The sequence below is a fragment of the Channa argus genome, chromosome 1 (assembly GCF_033026475.1).
Source record: "Channa argus isolate prfri chromosome 1, Channa argus male v1.0, whole genome shotgun sequence".
Classification (NCBI taxonomy): domain Eukaryota; kingdom Metazoa; phylum Chordata; class Actinopteri; order Anabantiformes; family Channidae; genus Channa; species Channa argus.
The window spans coordinates 10,025,888-10,050,745 of NC_090197.1; the positions used below are offsets into that span (position 1 = coordinate 10,025,888).

The 24,858-nt window shown below is 39.3% G+C and overlaps 2 protein-coding genes across 12 annotated transcripts in view; both read right to left on the reverse strand.

Moving 5' to 3' along the window:
* Window positions 1–1,608: 1,608 nt before the first annotated feature.
* Window positions 1,609–15,829, reverse strand: thrap3b (thyroid hormone receptor associated protein 3b). Of its 4 annotated transcripts, none has more exons than XM_067495763.1 (11): window positions 15,418–15,828; window positions 11,729–11,889; window positions 8,413–9,207; window positions 7,185–7,796; window positions 6,109–6,272; window positions 5,826–5,937; window positions 5,624–5,699; window positions 4,735–4,916; window positions 4,341–4,572; window positions 3,745–3,894; window positions 1,609–3,106 (listed from the first exon to the last, which is right to left on the reverse strand). In XM_067495763.1, exons 2-11 carry the CDS (start codon window positions 11,854–11,856, stop codon window positions 2,879–2,881), a joined length of 2,679 nt encoding a protein of 892 aa, XP_067351864.1. In that variant the 5' UTR covers window positions 11,857–11,889; window positions 15,418–15,828; the 3' UTR covers window positions 1,609–2,878. The 4 variants fall into 4 exon arrangements, 3 of the variants coding, with proteins under 3 accessions (XP_067351864.1, XP_067351885.1, XP_067351875.1); XR_010913709.1 differs by lacking the exon at window positions 1,609–3,106 and adding an exon at window positions 4,099–4,208 and having other exon boundaries at window positions 3,757–3,894; window positions 15,418–15,829; XM_067495784.1 differs by lacking the exon at window positions 3,745–3,894 and having other exon boundaries at window positions 15,418–15,829.
* A 5,817-nt stretch (window positions 15,830–21,646) lies between these two features.
* LOC137118868 (MAP7 domain-containing protein 1-like) overlaps window positions 21,647–24,858 on the reverse strand; it is a 38,152-nt gene continuing 34,940 nt past the window's right edge. For all 8 annotated transcript variants that reach the window (XM_067495821.1, XM_067495812.1, XM_067495866.1 and 5 more), the window contains 5 exons: window positions 23,494–23,598; window positions 23,349–23,399; window positions 23,208–23,262; window positions 22,856–23,125; window positions 21,647–22,243 (listed from right to left, as the gene is read on the reverse strand). In XM_067495821.1, the coding sequence (XP_067351922.1) occupies window positions 22,233–22,243; window positions 22,856–23,125; window positions 23,208–23,262; window positions 23,349–23,399; window positions 23,494–23,598 (492 nt within the window). In that variant the 3' untranslated portion in view covers window positions 21,647–22,232. The remainder of the gene's footprint in view (window positions 22,244–22,855; window positions 23,126–23,207; window positions 23,263–23,348; window positions 23,400–23,493; window positions 23,599–24,858) is intronic.

Here is a 24,858-nt window from a genome sequence, read left to right on the forward strand (position 1 = left end):
ATTTACAGTGTACCTCCGTTCTAATGTACTTATTGCCAATGCAGGGCTGCAGCGTGGGTCCAAGCAGTGCCCCAGGAGAATTTTCTGCTGGCTGTGTTTCCCCCTCCCTTCCTGAAAAGGCTGATTATGTGACGATTGGCAGCTTGTGACCAGCATCAGAAATGTTACTGGCACGTTTTACCAATAGAGAAACAATACTCACTGCAGACCGAATGAGACACTCATGCCCTCATGATTTAAGTGACAAAATGTTTTTGGCTGGATGAAAGTATGTTGGACCTTGGCCGCTCTCTTCTTTACACTTAGGACACTGCAATACCCCCTTTATACTCATGACTTGATGAAGCGATAAAGGGGAACCTTTGGAGATCTGGTTTCTTACAGAACGATAAATGGGAAAGTAAATATTAAGATAGCCAGATATGCACACTTTTTGTTGGCTAAGAAGCTGCAAGGTCGATTTCTAGTTGTCAGTCTCATGTTCACAACCTCTGTCTACAAAGTTAAAGTGAGATCTGTGGCATAATTCCTGAAAAGTGCAATAACAAAACAAAACAAAAAAAATAAGATGGATGAGCTCCATCACTCGAAGTTACAAATGTATTGTTAATGTACATTTAACTGTGAAAACTGTTTGTGGTGGGTTGAGGAAGTCTACACGTTTTCAACGAGGAACCAGGTAAAAATAAAGACAGATATCAGAACCAATCCATTGTGCAAAAATATTTTTTTTTTATATTATAGTATGTTGTTACTCTATCAAAGCCCACCTGTTCTTTCCTTGCTCACAACCCTGCCTAAAATCAATTTTGTTGCATCTGGGGAAGTTTAAAAAGAATAAAATCTCCAGCATAAAACTTGCCATAGTTGCACACTGTCTATGGTTGAAAATGAGTACTGCAGTACTGTAAGCAGCCGCACGGACAAATGGTGGCGCTGTTTCTTTCGATTGTAGTTAGATAGAAGTTTGATAGTGTTAATTCGAGCTGGTTCACATCAGCGTAAAACTAATCTGATCTAAAGTATCTCATATAATGTCAAAAGTGAACGCTGTCTCTTTTAAATTTGCTGCACACTTATGACATAAAATGGACTTAATAATTAAATGTTCAGTTATTGTGTTAAAAATATACAATGATCGTGGCAGTGAAGTTTTTACAGGTGCTGGTGGGTCACGCTATACCTGAGCTAACGCCAACAACCTGCTGGACATAGAGGCTAAACATGATTACTGCTCTTAAGATAAATTAAACATACTTTTACCTTTGTTGCACGTGCAGGAAGGTTTGTAGGTTCCGTTCTGTGAGGTTTGTTAAATTGCTGAATGGAGAACACCAGCAGAACGGGCACGTGCTGTGTCCTAACCTCTAACCTCGTCTGCTAAGATTAGAGACCTTCCCTCTAAATTACGAGATAAGGTGCCACAACCACAACCCCCCCCCCCAAAAAAAACCAAAGTTGATTTAGCATTTATTAGTCAATAAATCTACTTGTTTAGCAGCTTAAGAAATTAATTTATTGACGGAAGCCCAACTTAACAAAACAAGACTACATTGGGTCAAAGGTTTCTCATTAGTGAAAATATCCCAAAACAATTCACACAGAATATGCCCTCAAACAAAGAATTTATTGAAAATTAAAAGACAAGTACTTCAAAGCTCTTGAGAATAGTAAAAAAGTTGTCAGCTTCTGATCAAACAAACAACAACAAAAAAAAAGTCCTACACTTTTGTTTAGTACATGCAGTATATACAGTGAAAAGTTGGATGAAGCAGCACAGAGGTTCACAAATCTAGTTTTGCAAGTTTGTGTCAATTCTTAAAAATAAACACGTTCATCTGTTGTCTTCTGACAAATGTTCATGTTTCTCATGTTCAGTAGGAGAGAAGATACACTTGCTGTTTGTATATTTAAAAGAACAATATTCCGTTTTTATTTTATTTTCTGAGCAATAGAGATTTCAATAATTTAGGTGTTTTAATCCTACACATGTATTAGCCTTTTGTAAGAACTAGTCATTTCTTATTAAAAACCTAAACATAAAGGTATCCACTTGCCTACACTGATATGACAAGAGGCAGAAAATCTTTCTCTTGCTTCATTCTAAAGCAATTTGGGGGATTTGGGTGTCAAACTGTTTCAATTTAAACTCCTTTTTTTCCAAAATACACCCACAATCAATAAGAATATACTGTAGCGCACACACACATAAAAATTACTTCCTAATGAAAATTAAAGGTGAAGTGACACTATATGAAAACGCTCGGGTAATATAAGTGACAAACATTAACCGTCGAGGGGTTTAACAGATTAACTTTCATGTTCAATTGTCTGTAAATAACAAATCATTGGTCCCATGGAGTGAGGTATGAATCAAACTTTTCATGCAGTAAAAGATTTATCACAGCCTCAAACAAAGAAGAACTATGGATGCCTTCCTGCACATGACAAACACAAGTACAGAGATGTAACTCTCATAACCTTCAAACACATTACATGAAAACTTTTCATTTCTAAGGCACAAATTATTTTGTCATGTTTTCAGATTTATCTTCAGAAGTTGTTGCCCCAGTTATTTCTCTCTTTAAACAATATGTTTATGTCATCCAGCTGCAAATCAATGTTAACAAATCAGATTTTAAAAAAAGAAAAGAAAAGAAAAGAAAAGTAAAGTATAGGCTCATCTCTGAATGGTGTTCTTCACTAAAGTCAGTCACATTGTTTTTTACTTTCACTGTGAGAAGGCTCTTACTCACTGACACATTTTTAACCATCGAATCATAAGATTAAGTGGAACAAACCAAGGAAAAATAACCCCTTTACCATCACTGTAACCATTAGGACACGAACACACCGATGAATGTTAGAACGGAGCAGTTTACTGCTTTGAAGTGGAGGCGTCTCCAGCCATCTTGGTGTCCTTATGGTCAACTTCTATGTTGTCATCTCCCAGCTCACCTTCTTCTGCTCCCTGGAACATGTCATGGGTCCACTTTGGGCTGCTGCCTCCCTTACGGTAAACAAAGCGTCCCCGGCGAGCTGGAAAGGAACCCCGGCCTCTGCCGCGGTTGTCAATCCAGGTTTTCTCACCATCGCGATCATCGTGCTGCAAAGGAAGTAAGACAGCCTTTAAGAAAGGCACCAAGTCCTTTCCACAGCAGATAATAATAATAATAACTTTTATTATTATTGACTATAAAATACAGAGGGGGCTTTTACTTAAACACAATAAAAATATCAACACACTTTAACAAAGTTTGAGTACATTTTACAAATATTAGTTTTACATTTTATTAAAAGTAGAGCTGCACATTGATGTTTATCTTCATTATTGAATCATCAATTCCTTCTTCCACCGTTTGTCTTTATGAGAAGGGCCAAAGGAAAACAATAGATGTAGGTGGCCTGAGCTGATCGGGTACATTTGAATTAGATAAAACTGTATTACAGCACAGTTACTGCAGATGTTCCTGCCAGTGCTGCAAAGGGGCTCTATTTAAATGTCACCTCCATCTTACATTGATCAAAACCCCTTCACTCCCTGTAAACTACCAATTTTCAGTCTCTTTAAACTGGATCCACTTGCTGTAAGTTAGTTGTTCATTTCTATAATATTAACAATTATGAACTGAATTGAATGTATTTTGATTTATGTTCCTAAATTACACATGAACAGGTAGGAACACAATAAAATAATGTCTTCTGTCTTTGCCTGTAAATTAATTAGTAGCTGTGGAGCCTCACCAGATAATACTTTCTGCTCTTGGGAGTGTATTCAGGGTCCCACTCCTCCTCTGGAGGGCGCACTGGAGGATTCATATTGGCAGGGTTTCCATTGCTATTGTTGCCTGGATAATGTCCCCTATTCCATCCTCGTCCTCTGACTCTTGGGAACTAAAATCAAAACAGCAGCTGGATTTAAACTTGCAATCAAGAGAAACTCTCTACAAGAAGATGGAGGAATATTTTATAAACCTGGTGCAAGTTTAAGGTTTAACACTGACCCAGGGACGATGACAATAACAGACACACACGTTTTCTGATGTTATGACTCATAAGTTTAGTGATGAGGTGAGGTTCCACTGATTTGCACATTACCTTAATAAAAACCAGGTAGTGCATGGAATATGTATGATAGAGTGTCATCATCATTATCCACACTATGTTCCTTAGCTTTAGGAGGAAGGAACAGAGCAGAGAAGCGCAGTCTACAGAGATGCCATTAGGACAGAGAATTGCAAGGAGATGTCAGTACCTCAGTGAAAAACTAACCAAAAAACGGCTACAGCAGATGAGAAAAAAAACAAAAAACAAACAAAAAAAGCTTAGATAAAACTTACAAAACCACGCCCTCTGCCTCTTTCTGTGTTATAGCCCTCGTAATCTCTTGGGCCTCGATCTCCAGGGCCACTGTAGTCCCGAGGAGGATAGCGTGGTTGATTGTAGCCCTCCTCTAAGTGCTCCATCCCCTCTCCCACATATTCTTTACTTCTGAAAGCTGGGGGATAGGGGGATGGAGAGGATGAAGAGGAAGAGGAGGATGGAGAGCGATCCCGTTTCTTCTTACCTTTCCTGTTAGAAAAAAAGTCTGGTTAAATAAGTTTGGCAGGCATAAAATCCCAGGTAATGACAGTAACCAGTGGTACAAATATTCTCTGACAATCCCGATTCGGATTAAAAGTACTAAATCAAGACAGGACTTTGTTTTGGGCTGAGATGACAGACTGAACATACTTGGATTTTTTGTGGTGTTTCCCGGATTTCTCAGAGGACCTCTCTCTGCTTGGTCCTCGGGAGCCTGCTGGGCTCCGGCCCCCTTCCCGCTTGAAGTCACGCTCCTTCCCAGCAAACCTCTTGCGTCTTTCAATATCCAGACGAAGATCCATCATGTCACCTTTAAACTTTTTACTTGAATCCTGCAGAGAGGTGTGTATATTAACTACTGAACCACCTGTTGAAAGTTCTGATGGCCAATGTTTGAATGAATCAATCAAGTGCACATATTCCCACAGATTCATAAATGTTACACAACAGTTTAGAAAAATGAAACACAAATAGCTGCAATAGAAATGTAGATGCAACATATACAAGCATTGTGTTCCCCATAGCGGTAAATGCGAATACTGAATTATTCCATTACATAACTATGAACTAAAAATGTCCTTCAAATACTATGTGTAGCAAGTAAAAGGATAATACATAACTTTTGTATCTTAAGGGTGCTTACAGAATAGAATATAAAAGCGTTTGTAGAAACCAGCAGCATGCATGTAGCTCATAAAATAAACTGAATTTCACAGCTGTTTTGTGGCTTGATTTTTTTTTTCCCTTTTAGAAAAAATACTTACAAGGTAAAGGCACTGACAAGCGTCCATTGAGAGGCTGTGACTCAGGATCTTAATTCACTTCCTTTTAGCCTTTGCTTGGGTTCGTACATACCCAATCAATAACCATATCTCATAGGCTGGGGGGGGCTTGCTTGGCACTTACAAAACACAATTGGGCTCTTTTGATTTAGATATATGCATCCTTTGAAAGAAAAGCACAAAGCTGAACACTGCTGCTTTGGATCGTCTCAAATTTGCTTGTTCCAAATACGTCAAATTTCAAAAGGGCTGGTCACCTTGTAGCTCGTCTCCTCCATATCCTCAAACAGATGAGAATGCCTCTTAAAGGCACTGGGGGAAACATCAATTCTCCTAAGGAAAGGGGAAATTAAAACGTGTAAACTCAGTGGGCAGCAATTTCTTTTTCTTTTTTTTTTAAATGCACGGTAAAGGTTTGTGGAATAGAGGTATTATCATATAATTAGACATCGTAACTACCTGTGGATTTCTGGGCTCTTCCTTGGCTTCATCATTTCTACTTCTGCAGCCTTTCTTTGGTACATGGCAAAACGTTCACTTAAAGTCATGTCTGAGGACTGGAAGTGTTGAGCTGCAGATAAAGAAAAAAACAGCTTTTATTCCAGACACAGCACCCACTGTAATAACTAAAGACAGGAATGGTAATATGACAGTAAAAATGTCCATTGGATCAAGTCTGGATCAAGTCCAAACGCCTCGTCTTGCTAGCTGGTGGACAAAACCAGCAGAAGCCATACTATACCTTTGATATAGTGCACAATTGAGACTATGTGCTGAGCAAACAGCTCAGAGGGACTGCGACGGAGCTGTGCGGACTGAATGTGCTGGAAAATGGAACAAAACTCTGGATCTTTCTTAGAGGGATTCATCAGATCTCGGGGCACGTGGCGATCTTTGGACAAAGAGCTGAGAGAACAGAGAAGTGAGGTCAATGTGATAAAGGTTTAAAACAAGAATATGTACCCAGCTGGCCTAAATATAGGACAAGGGGGCAATATTCATGTCTTGGGTTTTTTAGTATTTTAATTAAAATATTCAGATTTGAGTTATTTTTTTGAATACTTGAATTGAGTGATAAAGGTGAGGCCAGACTAGCCCCTACCCTCCACTGTCTTCTGGAAATGTGCACGTCTGTGGGATTATGTGATATTCAGGTGTCTTATGTTGTTCTGCAGTGGTGAACAAACAAGATTCCCCTTTGGGGATTTATCCATGTGTCCCAAATGATCCGGCAGTCCTCTTTATCGCCCAAGGATAAAATGGGCCTTGACAGGGGAATTGTTTTCTTAATTATATTTTAATTGTTTTTTTTACTTTGGATTCGTTTGACTGCGGACTGCTTTGCCTTATCGGTTGTTCGTAGCCTTAGTGTTTTGAAGGCAACAAGTTTCTTTAAACTCTGAATATGGTGTCTGTGAGAGTATAGTTGTCCTATATGTCCTACTGTGACAGTAGACATGTTGTTTATAATGTAATATTAGTGTAAATAAAATAATATAAATTCCTGATAGGTGAAAATAGGTACAATGTGTATCCCAATGTCTTTTCTGCAAAAAAGGACCAAAGTTATTATGTACAGTCCTAAAGATTGTTGACTACAGAACATCAATGTGGCTAGAAAATGTGGGATCTATGTTATTTTAACTGAAATATTTCACTTTATGCATCTAACACTTTTACAAAAAAAAAAAAAAAAAAAAACGGACTTTAAGGACTTGACTAGCTTTACAGTCATATGTATCTCCTTTTCTCTAAAATCATGGACCAATACAGTAATAGCACAGAATACAGTACACGAATTAGTACTGGTGTACGTACCTAGGCATTTCATCTAAAGTGCCAATTTTTTGTTCAAAGTCTTCTCTTGAAGCCCACAGCCGTGGTACAGAGTCTTCATGAGGAGGGAAAGCTCCGGGAAAAAGTGGCCGATCCTTGTCTCTTGAAGTTGAAGGAGGGGACGGACTCCGTCTGAACTTCTCCTTTTCTTTCTTCTCCTTCTTCTTGGACTTCTCCTCTTTCTTTGAGCTGTGCTTGCGGCTTCGGTACAAGTCCTCCTCTGTGTGATCTATAACCTCTGCCTCTTCAGCATCTCTACGGCCCTTCTCTTTGATAGACGGGTAAGAGGTCGAATAGCTTGGTTCATCTCCCCACTTCCCGAAAATGTCTCGAGCTGTGGGGGTGGATTTGATCTCGCCATCCTCCTCAATGTCGCTCTCCTTCAGTCTGTGAGACTTGAGGAACTCCTCTTCCCCAGCATCAAAGAAAGGGACCGTCTTGTCTTCCTTGGGTTCATCAAAAGATGATGAGATGTTAAAAACATCTCCAGACTTGGTTTCTTTCTCTGCTTCTCTGTCTGCTACATTCTGCTCCTTTTCACGACTATTCTCCTTTTCAGCTACCTGCTTTTTGTTCTTACTCTCTGCCAAAAACCTAAAACAGAAACAGAGGAGCAAACTGAGCATTAGCACCTCCAATTTTAATAAATAAGACTTAAAAGAAAAACAAAAAATAAACTACTACTATTAAGAAAGCAAACAAGACAATAAGACAATTTGCCATCTGCTGGAATAAAATGTTTGCAGACATTTTTTTCCAGCCGAAATGTAATAAAATTTTATCTTTTCTCCATTCGGCTTCCAATGAGTAACATTAGTTAGGGAGAATTGTTAAGAAAATTATTTGACAGAATAGATGGTAATATTTACGTGATGTGCCAAAAATGTTTAACGTTTATCTTAAACAAAAACGAGAGACCCTGAATATTTCTTGATCAGCATTAATGGTTAACATTTCAGTTGACATGGCCCCACACTAACCCAAGTTTAACAGTGCTGATTTACCTTTTGCAGTTCTTGAAACAATAATTCTAATTGTTTTTTTTATTGAACCAGGAGCCTTATGTTTTATTGTTTTTTTGCTCGTATTCTTCCAGGGATCCTTGAAAAAGGCCAAGTATAGTTTTAAGAAAAATAATGTTCATTAAGTGTTTGGAAAATATATAAACCTTTAAATGAATTAAAATAATGAAATAAAGTAACAGACATACTTTTTGAAGGCAGCAGAGATCACAGTCTTATCCCCATCTTTGACATCTTCCTTTGAAAAGAACCCAAAACCACTGAAAGGTCCAGTCTGTCCAGACTTTGTGGGGCTCTTGGCTGGAGGGGAAGCACTGCCGATGGTTTTCCACAGAGGACCACCACTGCCTGGCCCTTTGCCCTCAGGACCACAGGTAGGGTCCTCTTTCTTGGGGCTGGCTCTTTTGGGGCTGGTGTCATACTCGATCCATTTACCTCCAGATACCTTCTCAATAGCACTGCCATGTGCTGGCTGTCCAGGTTTATCTACCTGACTTTCTGGTAGCTTGTCTTTAGCATCCTTGGAGCCAGGCTTGCCTTTGCTGCTGCGATGACGTGGAGATGAAGACCGGGACCGAGAAGAGTAGCTGGAATGCCTGGAGCGTCGAGATCGACCTGAAGATGAGCGATCAGAGTAGCGAGAGCGGCTGCGACTTCCAGAGCGCTTCTTGGGTGTGCGGGAGCGTGAGCGCCCCCTCCTAGGACTGTGTGAATGGTGATCCTGGTCATGGTGGCGGTCGTGCCAGCCTCCACCACCACCACCACCACCACCTTGCCAGTTGGCCTTGTAGCCATAGTTGCTGCCTCCTCCTCCTCTGTTCTGATAATGACCTCGTTGATAATAACCTCGACCTCTGCCTCGGTAGTGGTACGGTCTCCTGTAGCCTCGGTTGTAGCCCCTGAATCCACCTCTGTTGTTTTGATAATCCCTGCTAGGGTAGTTTCTGTAGGACGGAGAGTGTGAGCGGGAGCGGGAGCGAGAACTGAATGAGAGAGAAGGAGAACAGGCAGAAAAATAGCATTAAAAATGGGACAGTCTGTGTATTTATAAAACTCATGACTATGGCCATAGACTTGCGTCTCTTGTATGGAATACTACAGCTTTGAAAAATTAAGGACAGTGGAAAAGACAGTAAACACAGGAAATAAACATCAGATGTGTGTGTGAACACCAGACCAAGGCCCAGCCACAACTTCAACTGATTGGGGGTCAAAATCATGGAAGTCAGTGGTCAATCAGAGAAAGTGAAGGGGATACAGCAGCTTGTTATCACCATCACAAATCTGATTATTTAAAGACTTTGATTTTTGTGAAACAGGAATGTTTCCAATAAACTATCACCATCATGGTTAATCCAGAGTTACTATTTTACATTAAAAGGAGGAGACTGCTAATACAGGTATCTCACCAGCAGATGGAGACACATAACTAGAGACTGACACTTCTCCAAACCTCTTATACTGAAATAACATTATGGAAACTACTCCATGTTTTCTGTGTAACATCAGGTTCAAAACAGTGGCAACTACACCACATTTTGGAGCAGCACTGATCGAAGACAGAACTATTAAAATGGTTTGGCTATGTTATCAGGTCAGAAATGTTCATGAGCTGCAAAATGCACGTCACAGTAAAGTCTTATTTTCTTATTTGTAAAGCACCTTTACTTAGAATTTTATCCATGTAACAATTAATACTGTTTTACTACTAATGTAATATAGAAGCCAAAACTAAAATGTATTAATCTCATGCCTATAAAGCAAAAGCAACATTTTAGCTATGAGCATATATTAAAAATTATATTTTATGAACTAATACAGCACAAATATAATTAGACAGATTCTCAGAATCCCAAGGGCCTTAAATATTAACTATAATTCAAACTGCCAACGCCATGTTAATACTGCACAGGAAGTGCAGTTTCACTTCTTTCTCTGCTTACCCCTCACACCTTTTCATTGGGACAGAGCAGTCTCGGTCTGTTTTTCCTTACAAACAAAAGATTTGGTGTATTCCCACAGGCAGGATAGTGTGTGTCACCTCGGTGTATGTGGTGAACAAAGGGTACATCTAGGACACACTCTGCTCTAATCCACAGAGGGAGGAGGCAGTAAAAGGGGAGGGTGATACAGCAATACCAAGAATACTCGCTCTCAACTTTGTTTTCTGCTGTGACAAATCATTAACATGCAATCAAGCAAATCTCTTTAGGAGTAACGATAACAACTGACAGTAGCTTTAAAATTCAAAAACACGAGCTGACCATAACATATCTGCCACAATGGCAAAAAAATGTCACAAATATATGAGTTTAAAGGTGAGCTAATGCAAATTGACTTAGAATTTCCTTTTACACAGGTACAACATTCATGCAAATTAAAAGCAAACCTAGAATGACCTGATCCAAGCAGAAGATGGACAATAAGGCAGGGTGTATGCTCTGTCTAAACTTACTACATGCTCAGAGGGAACCAAAATCATTGTCTTGCACTTTAACGGATGATCCTGGATTCCCACATACTTCTTGCCACGATTGGCCAGATATGCAGATGCAGATTTTTTCTACTTTGCTTTCAAGTGGATAATAAGGGTAGAAAGCACAAGAGACCATGAACCAGCCCCAGTGAACTGCCTTACAGTCAAATTCTAATTTTACTGGACCTTGCTGAAAAAAAACATTTGAATTTAGCTAAATTATAAAAATGAAATCTTGTTGCAACTCCAAACCTAAACACGCTGCAAGATAAAACCTGATGACACAACTGCAAGACATTTTTGGGGGCCTTCATTTTAAAAATAAGGCTTTATCATCAAAGTGAAACGGCGAAATGTCACTATGAACCACACATGATTTAACAACTGAAACATGAGCTGGCCATTTCGTTTCGCTTTGTACATTTCTTTGACAGAGCCAGATATTTTCACACCAATATTCTCATCTTATTTCTGTGTTTAAAATGTTCACAGCACCAACTTATATCACAGAGCAAAACAACAGACTACCTTCTGTCCATTGTAAAAGCTACAAAGACATCTATTACTGTAGAGGACATCTCTCAAGTCTTTCAAGAACAGTAGTAATTAAAATAAAACTGTACTTTTTTAATTAACCCAGTGCTTGTTGTAATGAAACAGTTTGCTGTTTAACTGTTTTCTATTTGTTGACTCATGGTCAATGGTTACCACTAAAACTGGTGAATGGTTATCCATTTGGAAAAGTAATAAGTCACTGGTAATAATATGACCAGGAAAACTATGAACTGTATTTTATACAGCAAAACCAAATAATTTCTAATAATTAAAAAAATCCATTAAACAGGTGAGTGCGTATTACTCGCACGGTTGTGTTATGGTCTTCTTGGCTATTACTTTAATAAACTCCTCTAGAAACATAACTAAAATTGCAATTCAAAATTGCATCAGTCACACCTGACAGCTAAGTATACATACCAGGATATTGATGTAGCTCAATGTCTAACTAAGAAAAAAATAAATGAACTTACCTATAGCGATGTTTTCTGGACCTTGAACGGGACTGACTTCTAGAGTGAGACCTGGAATAAGATCTGGATCTTGATCTGGACCTTGATCTGGAGCGGGACCGAGCCGGAGAATCTGGAGCCTTTGACATCTTTGCACTTAAGCTAGTATAAATATCTTTTCCCTAAAAAGCAAGAAAAGGTACGGTTAATGCTGGTGTTTTACTTTCACCTACTAAATGTCTGCAGGGGAACAACATGACAAAGGTTATAATGTTGAGCAATTGTGCTCTTCAAAAGCAAACATGAAATGTAGATCAATCAAGCTGCACACATTAATCAGGACTGTGCAGCAAGGTACTACCAGACCTGCTGACAGCTCTAGGACTGTACAGCTTAAACGGCACATTGTAGCCTGTCATCAAGACCTGTTCGCCTTTTTCCCCTGCTATCAACCCCACCTGACCTTTAACTGTCAGAAAAGCATTAAATCGAAACCACTGCAGTGACAGCACAGAAGGGCCAACAGTTTAGCTTTAAAACGGCAGCAGGCAGCTGGAATGGCATGCGAATGTGCAAGATTGAGCGGGCAACAACATGACAGGAGCAGAGCTTCTGTGCACACGAGATGATCAGGCTGTTGCTAAAGTGGAGTAAAAGCTGGCTCAACATCAGACACACTTTAAACTAAATAGTTTAACTATCCAAGGACAACGACAGGATACAGCCTGTGATATATTTATTTATTTATTTTTTGTCCTTTTGGCTTATCCCATGAGTTCAGGGTCACCACAGACATATATTCGGGTTTAATAAAAAAATGTTTTGTGATGTTTTGTTTAATACTTTAATGACCTTTATCCCAAACTAACCAATGACTCAAAACTGGCCAACAATTGACAATCTTGAAAGAGGCGAAAGTTTAGTAAGAATTTGGAAAAGGCAGCCTGGCAACTCTCTATTGCAACATTACCCTAAAAAAACATTTTAGTCAAACGTTAATTTCTGCCAAAAACAAATTTTAAATAAAAAATAAGAAACGATCAGACATTTTAAAAGAACTTTAAAATAACCAACCATAGCTACAGCTCATATATTCCTAGATGCACTGGTGGCTGCTTAAAAAAAAAATAAAAAAAAGACTCCTGCAAACGTATCTTCTTCAAAATGGCGATACAAGCATTGATCTCTTACAAAGCAGTAACCCCTAGTTCAAAGAAGACAGTTTCACTTTAGGGAAGCAGGGCACAGAGAATGCTTTTACAACAAAGACCTTAATCAAGCAAATGCTGTGTCCATGGTGCTAATGCTGCCAATCTTCTGTCCCCACCGTAAATTTTTTTGTGACTCCCTGTAAGGACCCAATCAAATGCCACAATAGGCAGCTTTACGGAAGGTTGTGGAATGCTTGTTTTCTTTCACGTTTGAGGGGGCAACAGTTACTACATGCCAAACAATGGTTGTTCGTACCAGGGGTTTCCCCCTGCCTATCCGAAATCAAAAGCAGGACACTTAAGCCAATCTAGAGGGCAAAAGTCCTTCTACTAAACCTCAACCTCTCATTACACAATAATTAAATACCTCTTTGTTTGCTTGGTTAGTTGGGTATCTAAACTACTTGTGCTGAGCTGTACAAATGCTGAGCTGTCTAGCGGTCTTAAAGGCACTTGAGAGGGATACCATATGACAAGCTCTGCGGTTAATAATATTTTCATAATTGCTTGCAAAGCATCATCCCCACTGCTTCTTTGCTCTGGAAAATGCCCTGCAGACTTCATGTATGTCCTGAATGTAGGGTCTGGGAGTAGGTAGACTTTTACCTCATTTGCTACTGTATACTACCAAAGCCCAATTCTCCCTCTAAAATTAAAACAAAGAAGGAAAGGAAAGGGAGTATAAATAAATTTTTCATTTCACCACTGCATTGACTGTGACATGTTTGTGACAGAGCATATACTATATTTTCATGTACCAATTTTCACATGCATAAAATGCATACATGGGTTTTGGGGTGCTTTCAGCTTATCCTGTGAGTTCAGGGTCGTTACAGCGGCTCATTCTCCGCATGTTGATTTGGCACAGTTTTTACGCCGGATGCCCTTCCTGATGCAACCTTAACCAATTTCTACTGGGCTTGGATACTTCTGTATGCAGTACTATTTCTTTCCAGCCTCAGTACACACTGCCTATCAAATAATCTGTACTCTGAGGTAACTGATGCAGAACAGGCTCTGGTTTGCCCTGAAGAGTAACTAGGCTGATTCTGTGGGTTTATGTTTTATAAAATGTCTGCAACTTCCAACCAAATACAGACACCCTTGTAAACTGTAGAGGAAAACATTTGTCGAAGAAAATTTACAAGATAGGATCTACATCCTATCTTTGTGCTGCTGATGTAGCACAAAACCAGGTTACAGCTAGTAGTATCTAAGGCCAAATCACATTCGAATGTTCTGATGATCTAGGTAGGTACACAGGTAGAGTGCCTTACTAATTCCAGGTACATTTAGGTGTTTTTTTAGATAAATTTCAGATAAAAGCAAATACAAGTACAAAAGATGGTACACATGGAGAATTTGGGCTGTTTATAAAGGCTGATATTAAAGTCAAAGTTTTTTTTTCTTTGTATATTAACTGATAAATACAAACCATTCACCGAATGTTTATTACTCTCAGAACCAAAACTCTCAATGACCGGTTACAAGAAACTGCCATTGTTTTAAACACAGCCCCATGTAAAGAGAATTTTGCACAGAATTTTATGTCTGTGAAACTCCGAAACCCAAGATTGATCAGAACAGTGGCCCTCATTTTAGTCTCTTCAATTTTATTTATTTATTTTAAATTATATTACAAACTGCAATTCTTAAAATTGGGTGATGCAAATAATGACTACTTTAATTGAAAATGAATACAACATATTCAAGTATCTCCCAGTTTACTACCTTGTTATACAAATAAAAGCTAGAAGTGGACATCCTTTATAAGTAATCATAAAAGATTAGATTAGTAACCAAGTGTGAATCAGTTTTACAGAACTACTGCATATGAGTTACAGATTACACAACTGAAACGGCCAGTCGATTACTCATTAGAAAAAAACACAAAATGGTTCTATTCATTAGTCGATCAATCATTTATGGGAACTTCAGGCTTTCTCAAATGTTAGGATGTGTGGCTTACCTGTGCTATGTGTAACAGCAAAGTGAATATCTTTGTTGATCGAACTAAACATAAACTTGGATTTCGCAAGGTTAGAACTCCTGACTCTATCCCTAACTCTGAATTCGATTCACACGCATACCTGTGCCCGGACACACACACTGCGTGCGTTGTCGGGCAAAAAAAAAAAACCCACCGTTCACCAACACAAGACACAGCGGGGTTCAACGTTCAATCCGGTTATTTTCGACTGTTTTTTTTTTCTTCTTAAAGGTTCGTTTCGCTAATAGTTACCATTAATGCATGCAGTGCAGAGGCTGACGTTAGGTACCAATTCACAAAATAACACAAAGTGAGCAAAACCTACAGACATATTAGTACCAAGATATGTCGTTTTTTTTCCTTTATGTGCAGCTGCAGTTGCACAATAATGAAGTCCAACCTAAGTGACCACAAATAACCATGCTGCTCCTGCGTTAATGTCAACGACCTGCTTAGCATTAACTAGGCTGTTTGCCACCAACTACCAAGATTAACGACCAGCCGCTTACCCAGAAAAATAGAAGAGTTCGAGTTACATCCGTTCGCCTAAGACAAGGGAGGACGAACTTCGGTTTTGTGCGAAGATTTTGGGGAAGATTTGCAGAAGTGGAGGCCGAGCTGGCCGATCGTCTGGTCCCTCCTTCCTGGTTTCACAGAGCGGGTCAAGTAGCAACGGATATTAGCCGTCTAGCTTGTTAGCGGCTAGTTACCAACTGACGAGGCGTACAAAACGGCTGCAACGGGCCTTCGTAAAAGACAGCCAATGTAACATTCACGTTTGAAAATACTTAATGCTTCATGCTATATATCAATTCAGCTAATGTCTAGTTTAGGAGACATTACGATTTCATGGTTGCTAACTGGCGACAGACACAACATTAGCTCACGACGCTATGTATATGCGATTGCTAAATCCAAACCACGCGAGACTTTGTGCGACTTGGGGAGAAAACTGAAAGAAGGATCACGTTTCATCTGATCGCTGGAATTGTGAAGTGATGAAATGTTTTTTCTTTTATTTTTATTTTTATTTTTTTGTTTTGTACCGCTTTATGTGTTATTTCACTTACAACTGACGCCCAGGAACATCGTTGTACACCCTAGAGCACCATACATATTTAGTTGGTTTTCTAGATGAGAAAGTAAATGCCCCCCCCGCACTTACTTAAAACCATGCAAGAGGTTAATCAATAACAGTGGTAGTAGTAACGTCCGAATACATAAGTTACTTTCTACCTTGCTAATGGAGTTGAAAATACTCTGGTTTGGGGTTGTGTGGTAGCCCAAGCTGGAAAATATGCTCAAGGGAGGTAACTAACTTATTATGTACCTTTGCACGTGAGCAGTACGTTTATTCTATTTTTTATTTGTGAAATAGAATCCAAGATCCAACAGACTCAATAGTACAGTGAAGTAATGCGAAAAATTGCATTTAGTGGCATGTCATTATGTACTTCATTTCTTTTCAAATATCGACAAAGTATGTAATTTTCCCTAAAATGTCCAAACTTCTATACTGGTGTCCTGTCCATGGTGTTACCGCCTGTTGCCCAATCATAGCTGGGATAGGCTCCAGCCCCCCACAAAAGCCTGAACATGATAAGTGGTTACAGAAAATGGATCAATGGATATGCTTTTTTTTTTTTTTCAAAACAGTGTTAAAAAAATATTGATAAAAGCTAATTTGATTGGCTGTAGTAGGAGATTAAAATCAACAACCTCTGTTCAAAGGCAAAAAAGGAAACAAAAAACTTACCATTAACTATTTAAAACTTTTTTTTAAAATCCTCCTGTAGTGGATAATGTTCGGCGTTAGGCAATCTTGTACAATGAGGAGGAAAACAACGATCAACAACTAGATAGGAATTAGCAACATTCTTTGTTTCCAATACACAATAGATCTTATTTACTGTAAATTTCCCCCCATCCATTAACTATACTTGCTTATCCAGTTTAGGGTCGCTGGGGGGTCCAGGTACTGTCATGGGGTGAGAGGTGGGGTACACACTTGGCAGGACACTAGTCTATCTTACGACCAACACAGAGAGACATACAAAGACAAACATTCAGACCAATCACACTTATATTCACACTTAGGGGTAATTTGGAGGAGAAGAGGTGGTTCTAATGTTTTGGCCACCCTATTTGAAAAGAATGAGGTGGCCGAAATATTAGACCCACCTCTTCCTATAATGCTCTCTTCCCCCACACACTCCAATGTGATTCCACTGCCGAATTTGAACTCGATAATAATGGGGCCGCTGTAGCTCAGGACAACAAGATCAGTAATTCGATTCCCTGTCCCTCCCGCCTATGTGTTGAAGTGTCTTTGGGCAAGACACTGAACTTCAAGTATCTCCTGGTGGGGCAGGTGAGCACCCTGTGGGGCAGCCACAGCCACTGGTGTGTGAATGGGTGAATGAGGAGCAACATTGTAAAGTGCTTTTGATAAAAGCGCTCTATAACCAGCCTTTTACCATTAATAAACACATAGTAGAATTCTCACCTTTCTGACAGTTTCAACCTAAAAACTGCGAAATTATACCATTGTAACAGTAGAAGTCATGGCAGAGTCACTGTGTTGGATTGCAGAGAATTGCACAGGTGGTCATACTGTTTTGCCTGATTGGTGTATAGGACAACCTTTAACAGTAAGCAGTAAGCCCCATCCATCTATGTACCAAACACCTGTGACAGTAAATTGTAACCCAGGCTACAGCATGCACATAAACTCCTTTTAATTCTCGCAGCTCAGTGTGGCATCCAGTGATAGAATCACCTCTTGTTGACCTTCGACAAAACATGCAAACAGTTCCTATTCACTGTCATTTTCCTTAGCACCACAGGTGCAGGACGCTTGACCGTGCCAACGTTAAAATTAACTCAGATAGATCTCTCCTCTGGCAACAATGTGGGACCACACATAGCTTCTTGTCTGTCACTCACTGTTGTGAGCTGTTTATGGTCTCACTAGTGGATTGGATTTTAAGGGGCAGAGGACAAGTATGAACAATGAGGTCATGAGATTGAAGTGAAATAAAGTCAGTAAGACTAAAGAAATTTTAATGTGTGTACGTGTGGAGCAACTGAGTCATTATTCAGAATCGAGCAAATAAACAACAAGCTATAAATAGCAAAAAATGCAACATAAAAATGGCTAAATATAGTTTTTTAATTTAGTGATGAGGTATTTTTATACATAACATCAATGCTTTACTCATAGCAATAATCTCAAGGTCTTTTTTCCACAGGTATATGGATTATTTTCTTTTCGTTTAGTTGTGCTCTCTATGACACATAAAACCTTAAAAAGAAAAAATATATATAACCTTTAACCATTAAGTCAGACAAGAAAGCTTTCAAGATTCTAAATAAGTTTATCTTTTGCATTCGTTTATTTGTCTATAATGATTTTTTTAGTAATATATAATATTTTATTCATTCTTTTTTCAATCCTTATTAACTTTATTCTCAGGAATATTCTTCATACAATTCAATAAAGAATGGAATCAGTAAAAGATAATTACCTCAACAACTCAACTAAAAATGTCATCTTTCTCTGACAAAACTGAAAACAGTTTTCTGAAATATTTTTAAGGCATCTAAAGGAATGAAAACATAATGTAAAAGTAAGACAAGTGAAAACAAGAAGTCTCTCACCTTGCAGGAGACAGAGACCACAAGCAGACAAGAGCAAGAAGAAACCTCAGTGAAGCGTGTGCACAACTTCTTGCAACCAACTGACAAACACTTGGTGAAGTCACATCTGACTTATAAATAGTTCAAGTGTGTTTAATAATCTGCAAGTTGCATTTGTTAAATGTCAGCAGGTGAGAAGACGTAAAGAAATGTCAAACATTAAAAGTTCAAATATGCAACCTGGCGTATGACAGCAACTTAATTTCATCTGGCATGTGGAGGACAAGCAGGAGGAATCTCTCATCTAGTACATGACGTATATGTTTTACAATTCGTATTCAGTGGGCTGGGATGAATTGTGTGCAGGTTTGGATCCCACTCCACCAGGTGTGGCCCCGCCCAGCCACCAAGGACCACCCTGGTGCCGGTCCCCAACCCCGATCAAATGGGAGGCTTGCGGCAGAAAGGGCAACCGACGTAAAAACTCGTGCCAAATGAACTAACAATAACAAATCAACACATTTCACTGTAGCCAGCCCCTGAAGGGACAAGCCAAAAGCCGTTTGATCTGTTCTCTTGGTTTTGGCTCATGCCCAGTGTAAATTGAGACACTGGACATACATCCTCTGTCCATTCTTAGAGACAATAACACTCTGATGCCGTATTTATTAGGTGCTAAATCAACAAGCCAAAGGTGAAACCAGAGGGAGCACACTGAAAGGAGATAACGTTGTAACGTACATGTAAACCTGAACAGACCGCAATGCTTTTCATACTGATGTCGTAAAAAGGTCATGCAAAAAAAAAACGGAGCTGTTCGGGAACACAGAGACATAGAACAGTATAACACTATTTCCTGAATTAAATCCTCTATTTGGAATATCTCACTCAGAACTAAAAGCATGTTTTGTTTCTCTGATAAAGCTTTATGTACCTTTATGAATGGTCTTGTGTTAACCTCCCAGGTAACGAGACTAAGTTTAACCATTAAGAAAATAAAAAGACAAAGGGCCTACTAAGAGTTCATTATGATTACTCTCATTTGCTCAGACACAGCAGACAGGTAGATGCAAACAAAATCAGGTAAGAAAGACAAACAGCTGAGAAAATCCAAGCAAAAACACCAGGGCCACAGAAGAAAGTCCAAAAACACTAAGTCAGGTTAAAAACACGAGGATCAGGTTGGCGCAGTATAAGTCCACAGAGAACAGATGAACTACAACTATCTGGCAAAGGGACTAGTGAAAGAGGACGGGTTTGTACGGGAGAAGTCAAAAATAAAAGAGCAAGATCTCAGAGGACTGTTTTAGTTATACATGTGCATTCAGGAATCATCAAGTTCATTGAAATACAAATGTGTTTTATTCTATGGAACCCATCACATCCTCCTGCCACTCAAATAAATAAAAATAAACACACAGGTTGAGCGGTTACTGGTGTGGCCTCACCGCTGGAAGGTCGCTGATTAGTGATTGACTGTCTGTTTGTGTATGTCTCTCTGTGTTGGCCTATTACACAGGGGGATACGCTCCAGAAATAGGTTTTGCTGTTAGCACTGAGTAACTGCCACAAAAATATTTCCTGCATTAGCATATTTTTCTCTTGCGAGCAGCAAAACCATTGTGCGGCCTCATAACAGACTGTATGAATTTAAACTTCATTTATGTATTTGTGATTTGTTTGTATACAAATAATAACTTTTAGAAACCATACTTCTGACGAGTACTGGTACAATAGGACTGTGGACTGCTCTGCTCAGAGAAGTAAATAGGCTCTGAATATTCATAGTGTTGACTGTGGCAGTGCTGCATTGTACAGTGAGTGAGCGTTCTACTTATAAAGTCACCATCCAAACCAAAGCAAACCCACACAGACCAAATGTCCTCCCCCTGGGTTTCTGTCCAGAATCACATCTCGGTATCAAATGGCAGCAGGGTCACAGCGAAACAAGGTCCAGTGTATTTTGTTAGTTATTTGATATGATTGCAAGCCTGTGGCAGATGCTCTGTGACTAAAACTGTCTGGCTGGTGCAGCAATAAGAGCTCTGTTTGAGGACCAAGTGAAAGGGGAAAAAAAACGGCGGCCACAAGGGTTTTAATGTTTGATCGCCACAGTGCATTATAGCAAGTGGTCAGAAATTCCCATGCAAAGACGCTTGATCATTTGCCTGGATGATACCACAGAGCTGTCTGCAGTCCGTTTTCTTCTCTGTGTTAGGTAAAGCCACAGACAGCGGCAGTCTGCTAGAACCCAAATTTATACTTATATTCAGGTTCCCAGATACACGTGCTTTTAAGCTACAATGTGGAACATTTTCCATATATTTTCTAAATTGAACGATGCTTCAACACCCATGTTAACATGCAGAGGTCAATTGGAAGCCTCTGGTGATGGAGTCTAATTGGGGGGTTACTTCCGGAAAAATAGAAATTAAGGTTAAAGTGATTAAGTTTCCTGTTAACTTGTGTTAAATATAAATGAATATAGACTATTATATCAATTTTCTTTAGATGCAAAGACCAGGATTTCTTTAGATTATCCAGGCATAATTTGTGTGAAAGGCCATTGTCGAGGGCTTGTTGTACAAACAAAGTACAGCAAACTGGCACAGAAGTACATAAACAAACTGTATGTCTGACCTTTTAACCTGCTGTCATAATTAAACTTGATGCATTAACAGTGTGGACGTTGAAAAAAAACTACATTTACTACACTCGCACCATTTCAGCTTCCTATGTGTGGAGCTGTGTAACTATACCAGAGCCCATGTTGACTCCTGTCCAACACAATTTTAAAATCATTTGTTGTGTTTAATGTTGTGGCTAATGAGTGTAGGAGTCTCGGGTGTTTCTAAGCTGTGCTGCCACCTCCTGGAGGTGAGTGTGAACACTGTGGAGTAGAAATGGCAGTAAACTATTTTAAAGAAGTAAAAAACAGTATTACCACAGCACACACATACTCAAAGAAGCCCTGCATTCAAATATTTAATCAAACTAAAGTACATAATAAGCACAAAGGTATAACTGACATACATTGTGCTCAGTACCTTCACTGCAAGTTTCTAACATTGTATATTGAATGAATGCACAGAGGCCTCATCCCTTTCATAAAGCTTTATTCCACAGATCTCCTGTAACAGGAGGCCCTGGCAGCCAGGCTCATTATACATTTACATACGCCATCTGTGGCGAGTCCTTACAATGCTCCCCATGTTAAATAACCCAAGACGAAAACAACACACACATTGTTCAACTTAAGATAACAACAACAATATCATAACAACTGTAATAATAACAACCATTGTCAAATATTATGTATTTCCAGGTTTTATACGGTATTTCCTAAAATTTGTTACACAGTCATCTTTAAGGTGCACCATAAAATCTGCATGTGACATTTCAATAAAACTTGACAAATGCTGCACCATAACACGCAGTGAAGACAGAGAATACTTGTTGCATTTCTTAAATATATCTTAGATGAGTATTTTTTTTTTTTTACTTCCAGGCAGCGTTAATCTCTTCCTCTTGTCCTCTGCTGCACATACCGTGGATGTAAATTCAGCGCAGTTCATCATTTGTTTGGCACACTATATTTTTTTTTTTTTACAAGCTGCTGTGCTGTGGCATGAATCTCGCAGCTCAAGCTGAGACATAAGGCTCGTCTCCATGGATGTGTGGGGACTCACAGGACCTCTGCAGTGAAAGACAACACAAGTGAGGAAGTTCTCAGATCTTTCATTTAAATAAAAGCAGTGCTAAAGCATAGAAATACTTTATGGAGTGTACAGAGCAGAAATTACTTTCTTATTTTTAAAGATGTAAAAAGCCTTTAAATGAAACTATTTAAAAGTAGAAAATTGCTTACTGCTTGAAATGCTTGTAATTAAACCACAAACTGTGATCAGAGGTCACACGTGGAGTAGATTTTGTTTTTTTCAAAGTGCAAACCAGTGGTGGAGATTGGATCAGATTGGAGGATATTGGTACACAGCACAGAGGGTCTTTGCTGCCATGAGGATGTGTTATTTATTCTCATTTCGGACAAAATGTTTGTAAATGTAAATCTAGATGTATATAGCTGATACTTTATATGTGGTTTGGATATGTTTGTTTGTAGTCTCATTCAGAATAAACTCAGTGCTTCAAAGAAAAAAAAAATCTAAATCTAATCTAGTTTTCTTACAGCTGCATTACACCAGATGTTTTTAATGTCTGAAAACAGAAGTTTTCCACACTTTCCTATGCACTTAAATCTACTCTATAATCTTTCTCAATGAGTAAATGTAAATGTAAATTTTAACGTACCTGCGACATGCTGAGGCTTCATGGGGCCTGTTTTCATCAAGAAGGGCTCCCCACCCTCGAACGCCAGGATTGGCTCGCCGACCAGCCCGCTCTGTTGCTGGCTAGGGTTACTTTTGTTCAGCTGGATGATCTCCTCGAAGTCAGCTGCCTCTCCGTTGGCTGAGATGCCGTTCTGGTGAGCCGCCACCTGGACGCCGTTCACAACGGGCCCGGACATACCCTGTGACGGGCTGAGGGCCGCTGTGCCGAGACTCTGCACGTTTCCAGGCGCTACCGAAAAGTCAAAGACATTAGGCTGCTGCATATTCCTGAGGCAACAGCTCATTATCGTAAGAGGTGACAGTTACTGTACCTTTATTGTGCTCTGTGTCTTTGCCGTTGACCTGTGGAGAGGCTTTGACCTCCTTCTGTGATTACAAAGAAAAAAGACGTGTTATTTTAAAACAGACAATGTTTACTTTCTACAAGCCTGTTTAAAATTAATCACGCTTACCTTATCGCCTGCATCACTTTTCCGAGTCCTCTTCATAATCTCCTCTAGGCGCTGCAGGATCAGATGAAGTGATTGTATGAGATTAACGTTCTTGTACAAACAATGGTGAAAAAAAACAATGCTGTTTTTGCCTCTTGTTCCTCACCTTCTTCCTCTCCAGTCGCTCCTGCTCTTCTTTCTGAAAGTGTTTCTCCCTCTCCATACGCTGACGCTCGGCCTCTTCGCGGGCTTTGGCTTCAACCTCTTCCCTCTGAAAAGACAAAACAAAAACTTCAAATAGGAATCTGTCTATTGAAAGTTTCTATTTCAGTTGATGGGCATGTCCTACAGCACAACCCCAGTTCACCTTCGGTCTGATCGGTCATGGTTATCCAGTCCTTACTAAACAGATTAATTAACACGCAGATGTGAAGGATCTGCATGGAATACAATTTCTGTCTCATCATACAATTGCAGTGTGGGTAGATGATTTTACATATTTGAGAAAGCGATCATGTGTTTGTGTGGTACTCGTTATCTGCACTCATCCACAACACAGGTGTCAGAAGTGGCACAGGGAAACGACATCCTTTAGTTCACGTATACACTGATTTGTTTTAAAGGAATGTGAAATAAGCGTTACACAAATGTCAAATGGATTTGTGTTGATTCCTATAAAGAACATGTTATTTGACAACTTTGACATTTTCTGCTCCGATTGAGCAAATGAACAGTGTTGTTTTTGTTTTCCTCATTTCTTATTTCTGAATGAAACTTTCACACAAACAATTTAGAACAAGCTAAACGATCCTAGTGTGTGAGCAACAATCTAATGTTTTCTAACGGAGATGTATCACATTTACGCCACACATCTTATCTTCCACCAACTGTTTTTATTATATCTTTTGATCATTTTTATCATATGTTATATATTCTATTTAGCTGGAATATTTGTTTTTGTTTCATGTTGTACTTGTGTTATGGTAAATAAACCCATTCCTGAATGTTAGGAATGTGATTCATTTAACAATAATCAAACCTTCACCCACCAGGTGGCAGCACATACTCATTCTGACCTCAGCCTTCAGGCCAGGATTCATATTTAAGTCTAGTAACACCATTACATGCTCCACAGCATATTCACAGTCAGCACCAAGCAAACAGATGTTTTAAGGTCAGCAGTGAAAACAAATTCACAATGTGTGCATAAATCACATCTGTCCAGGACGAAACATCTGCAGCCTGCTGTTTTTCAAACCATCCTCTTGACATGTTTAACCATAGATCGCTGAGTTTATGGACACAAATCATAAACCTTCACATGCACTCTCAGACATGCAGTTTCCACTGCAAAAACACTTGAACTAAAGTGAGAAATATGAGGCAGCTTGAGTGCTGTGCAAGTGGTGGAACAATGGTCCAATTGAGGGTAAAAGGGGAGGCGAGCTCAGCTGAGTGCTCCAGGCGTGGCGTACACTGACGCTGCCTATCCGACCATCCGCCCATTGCAGAGGCAAGTGTAAGAAAGAGA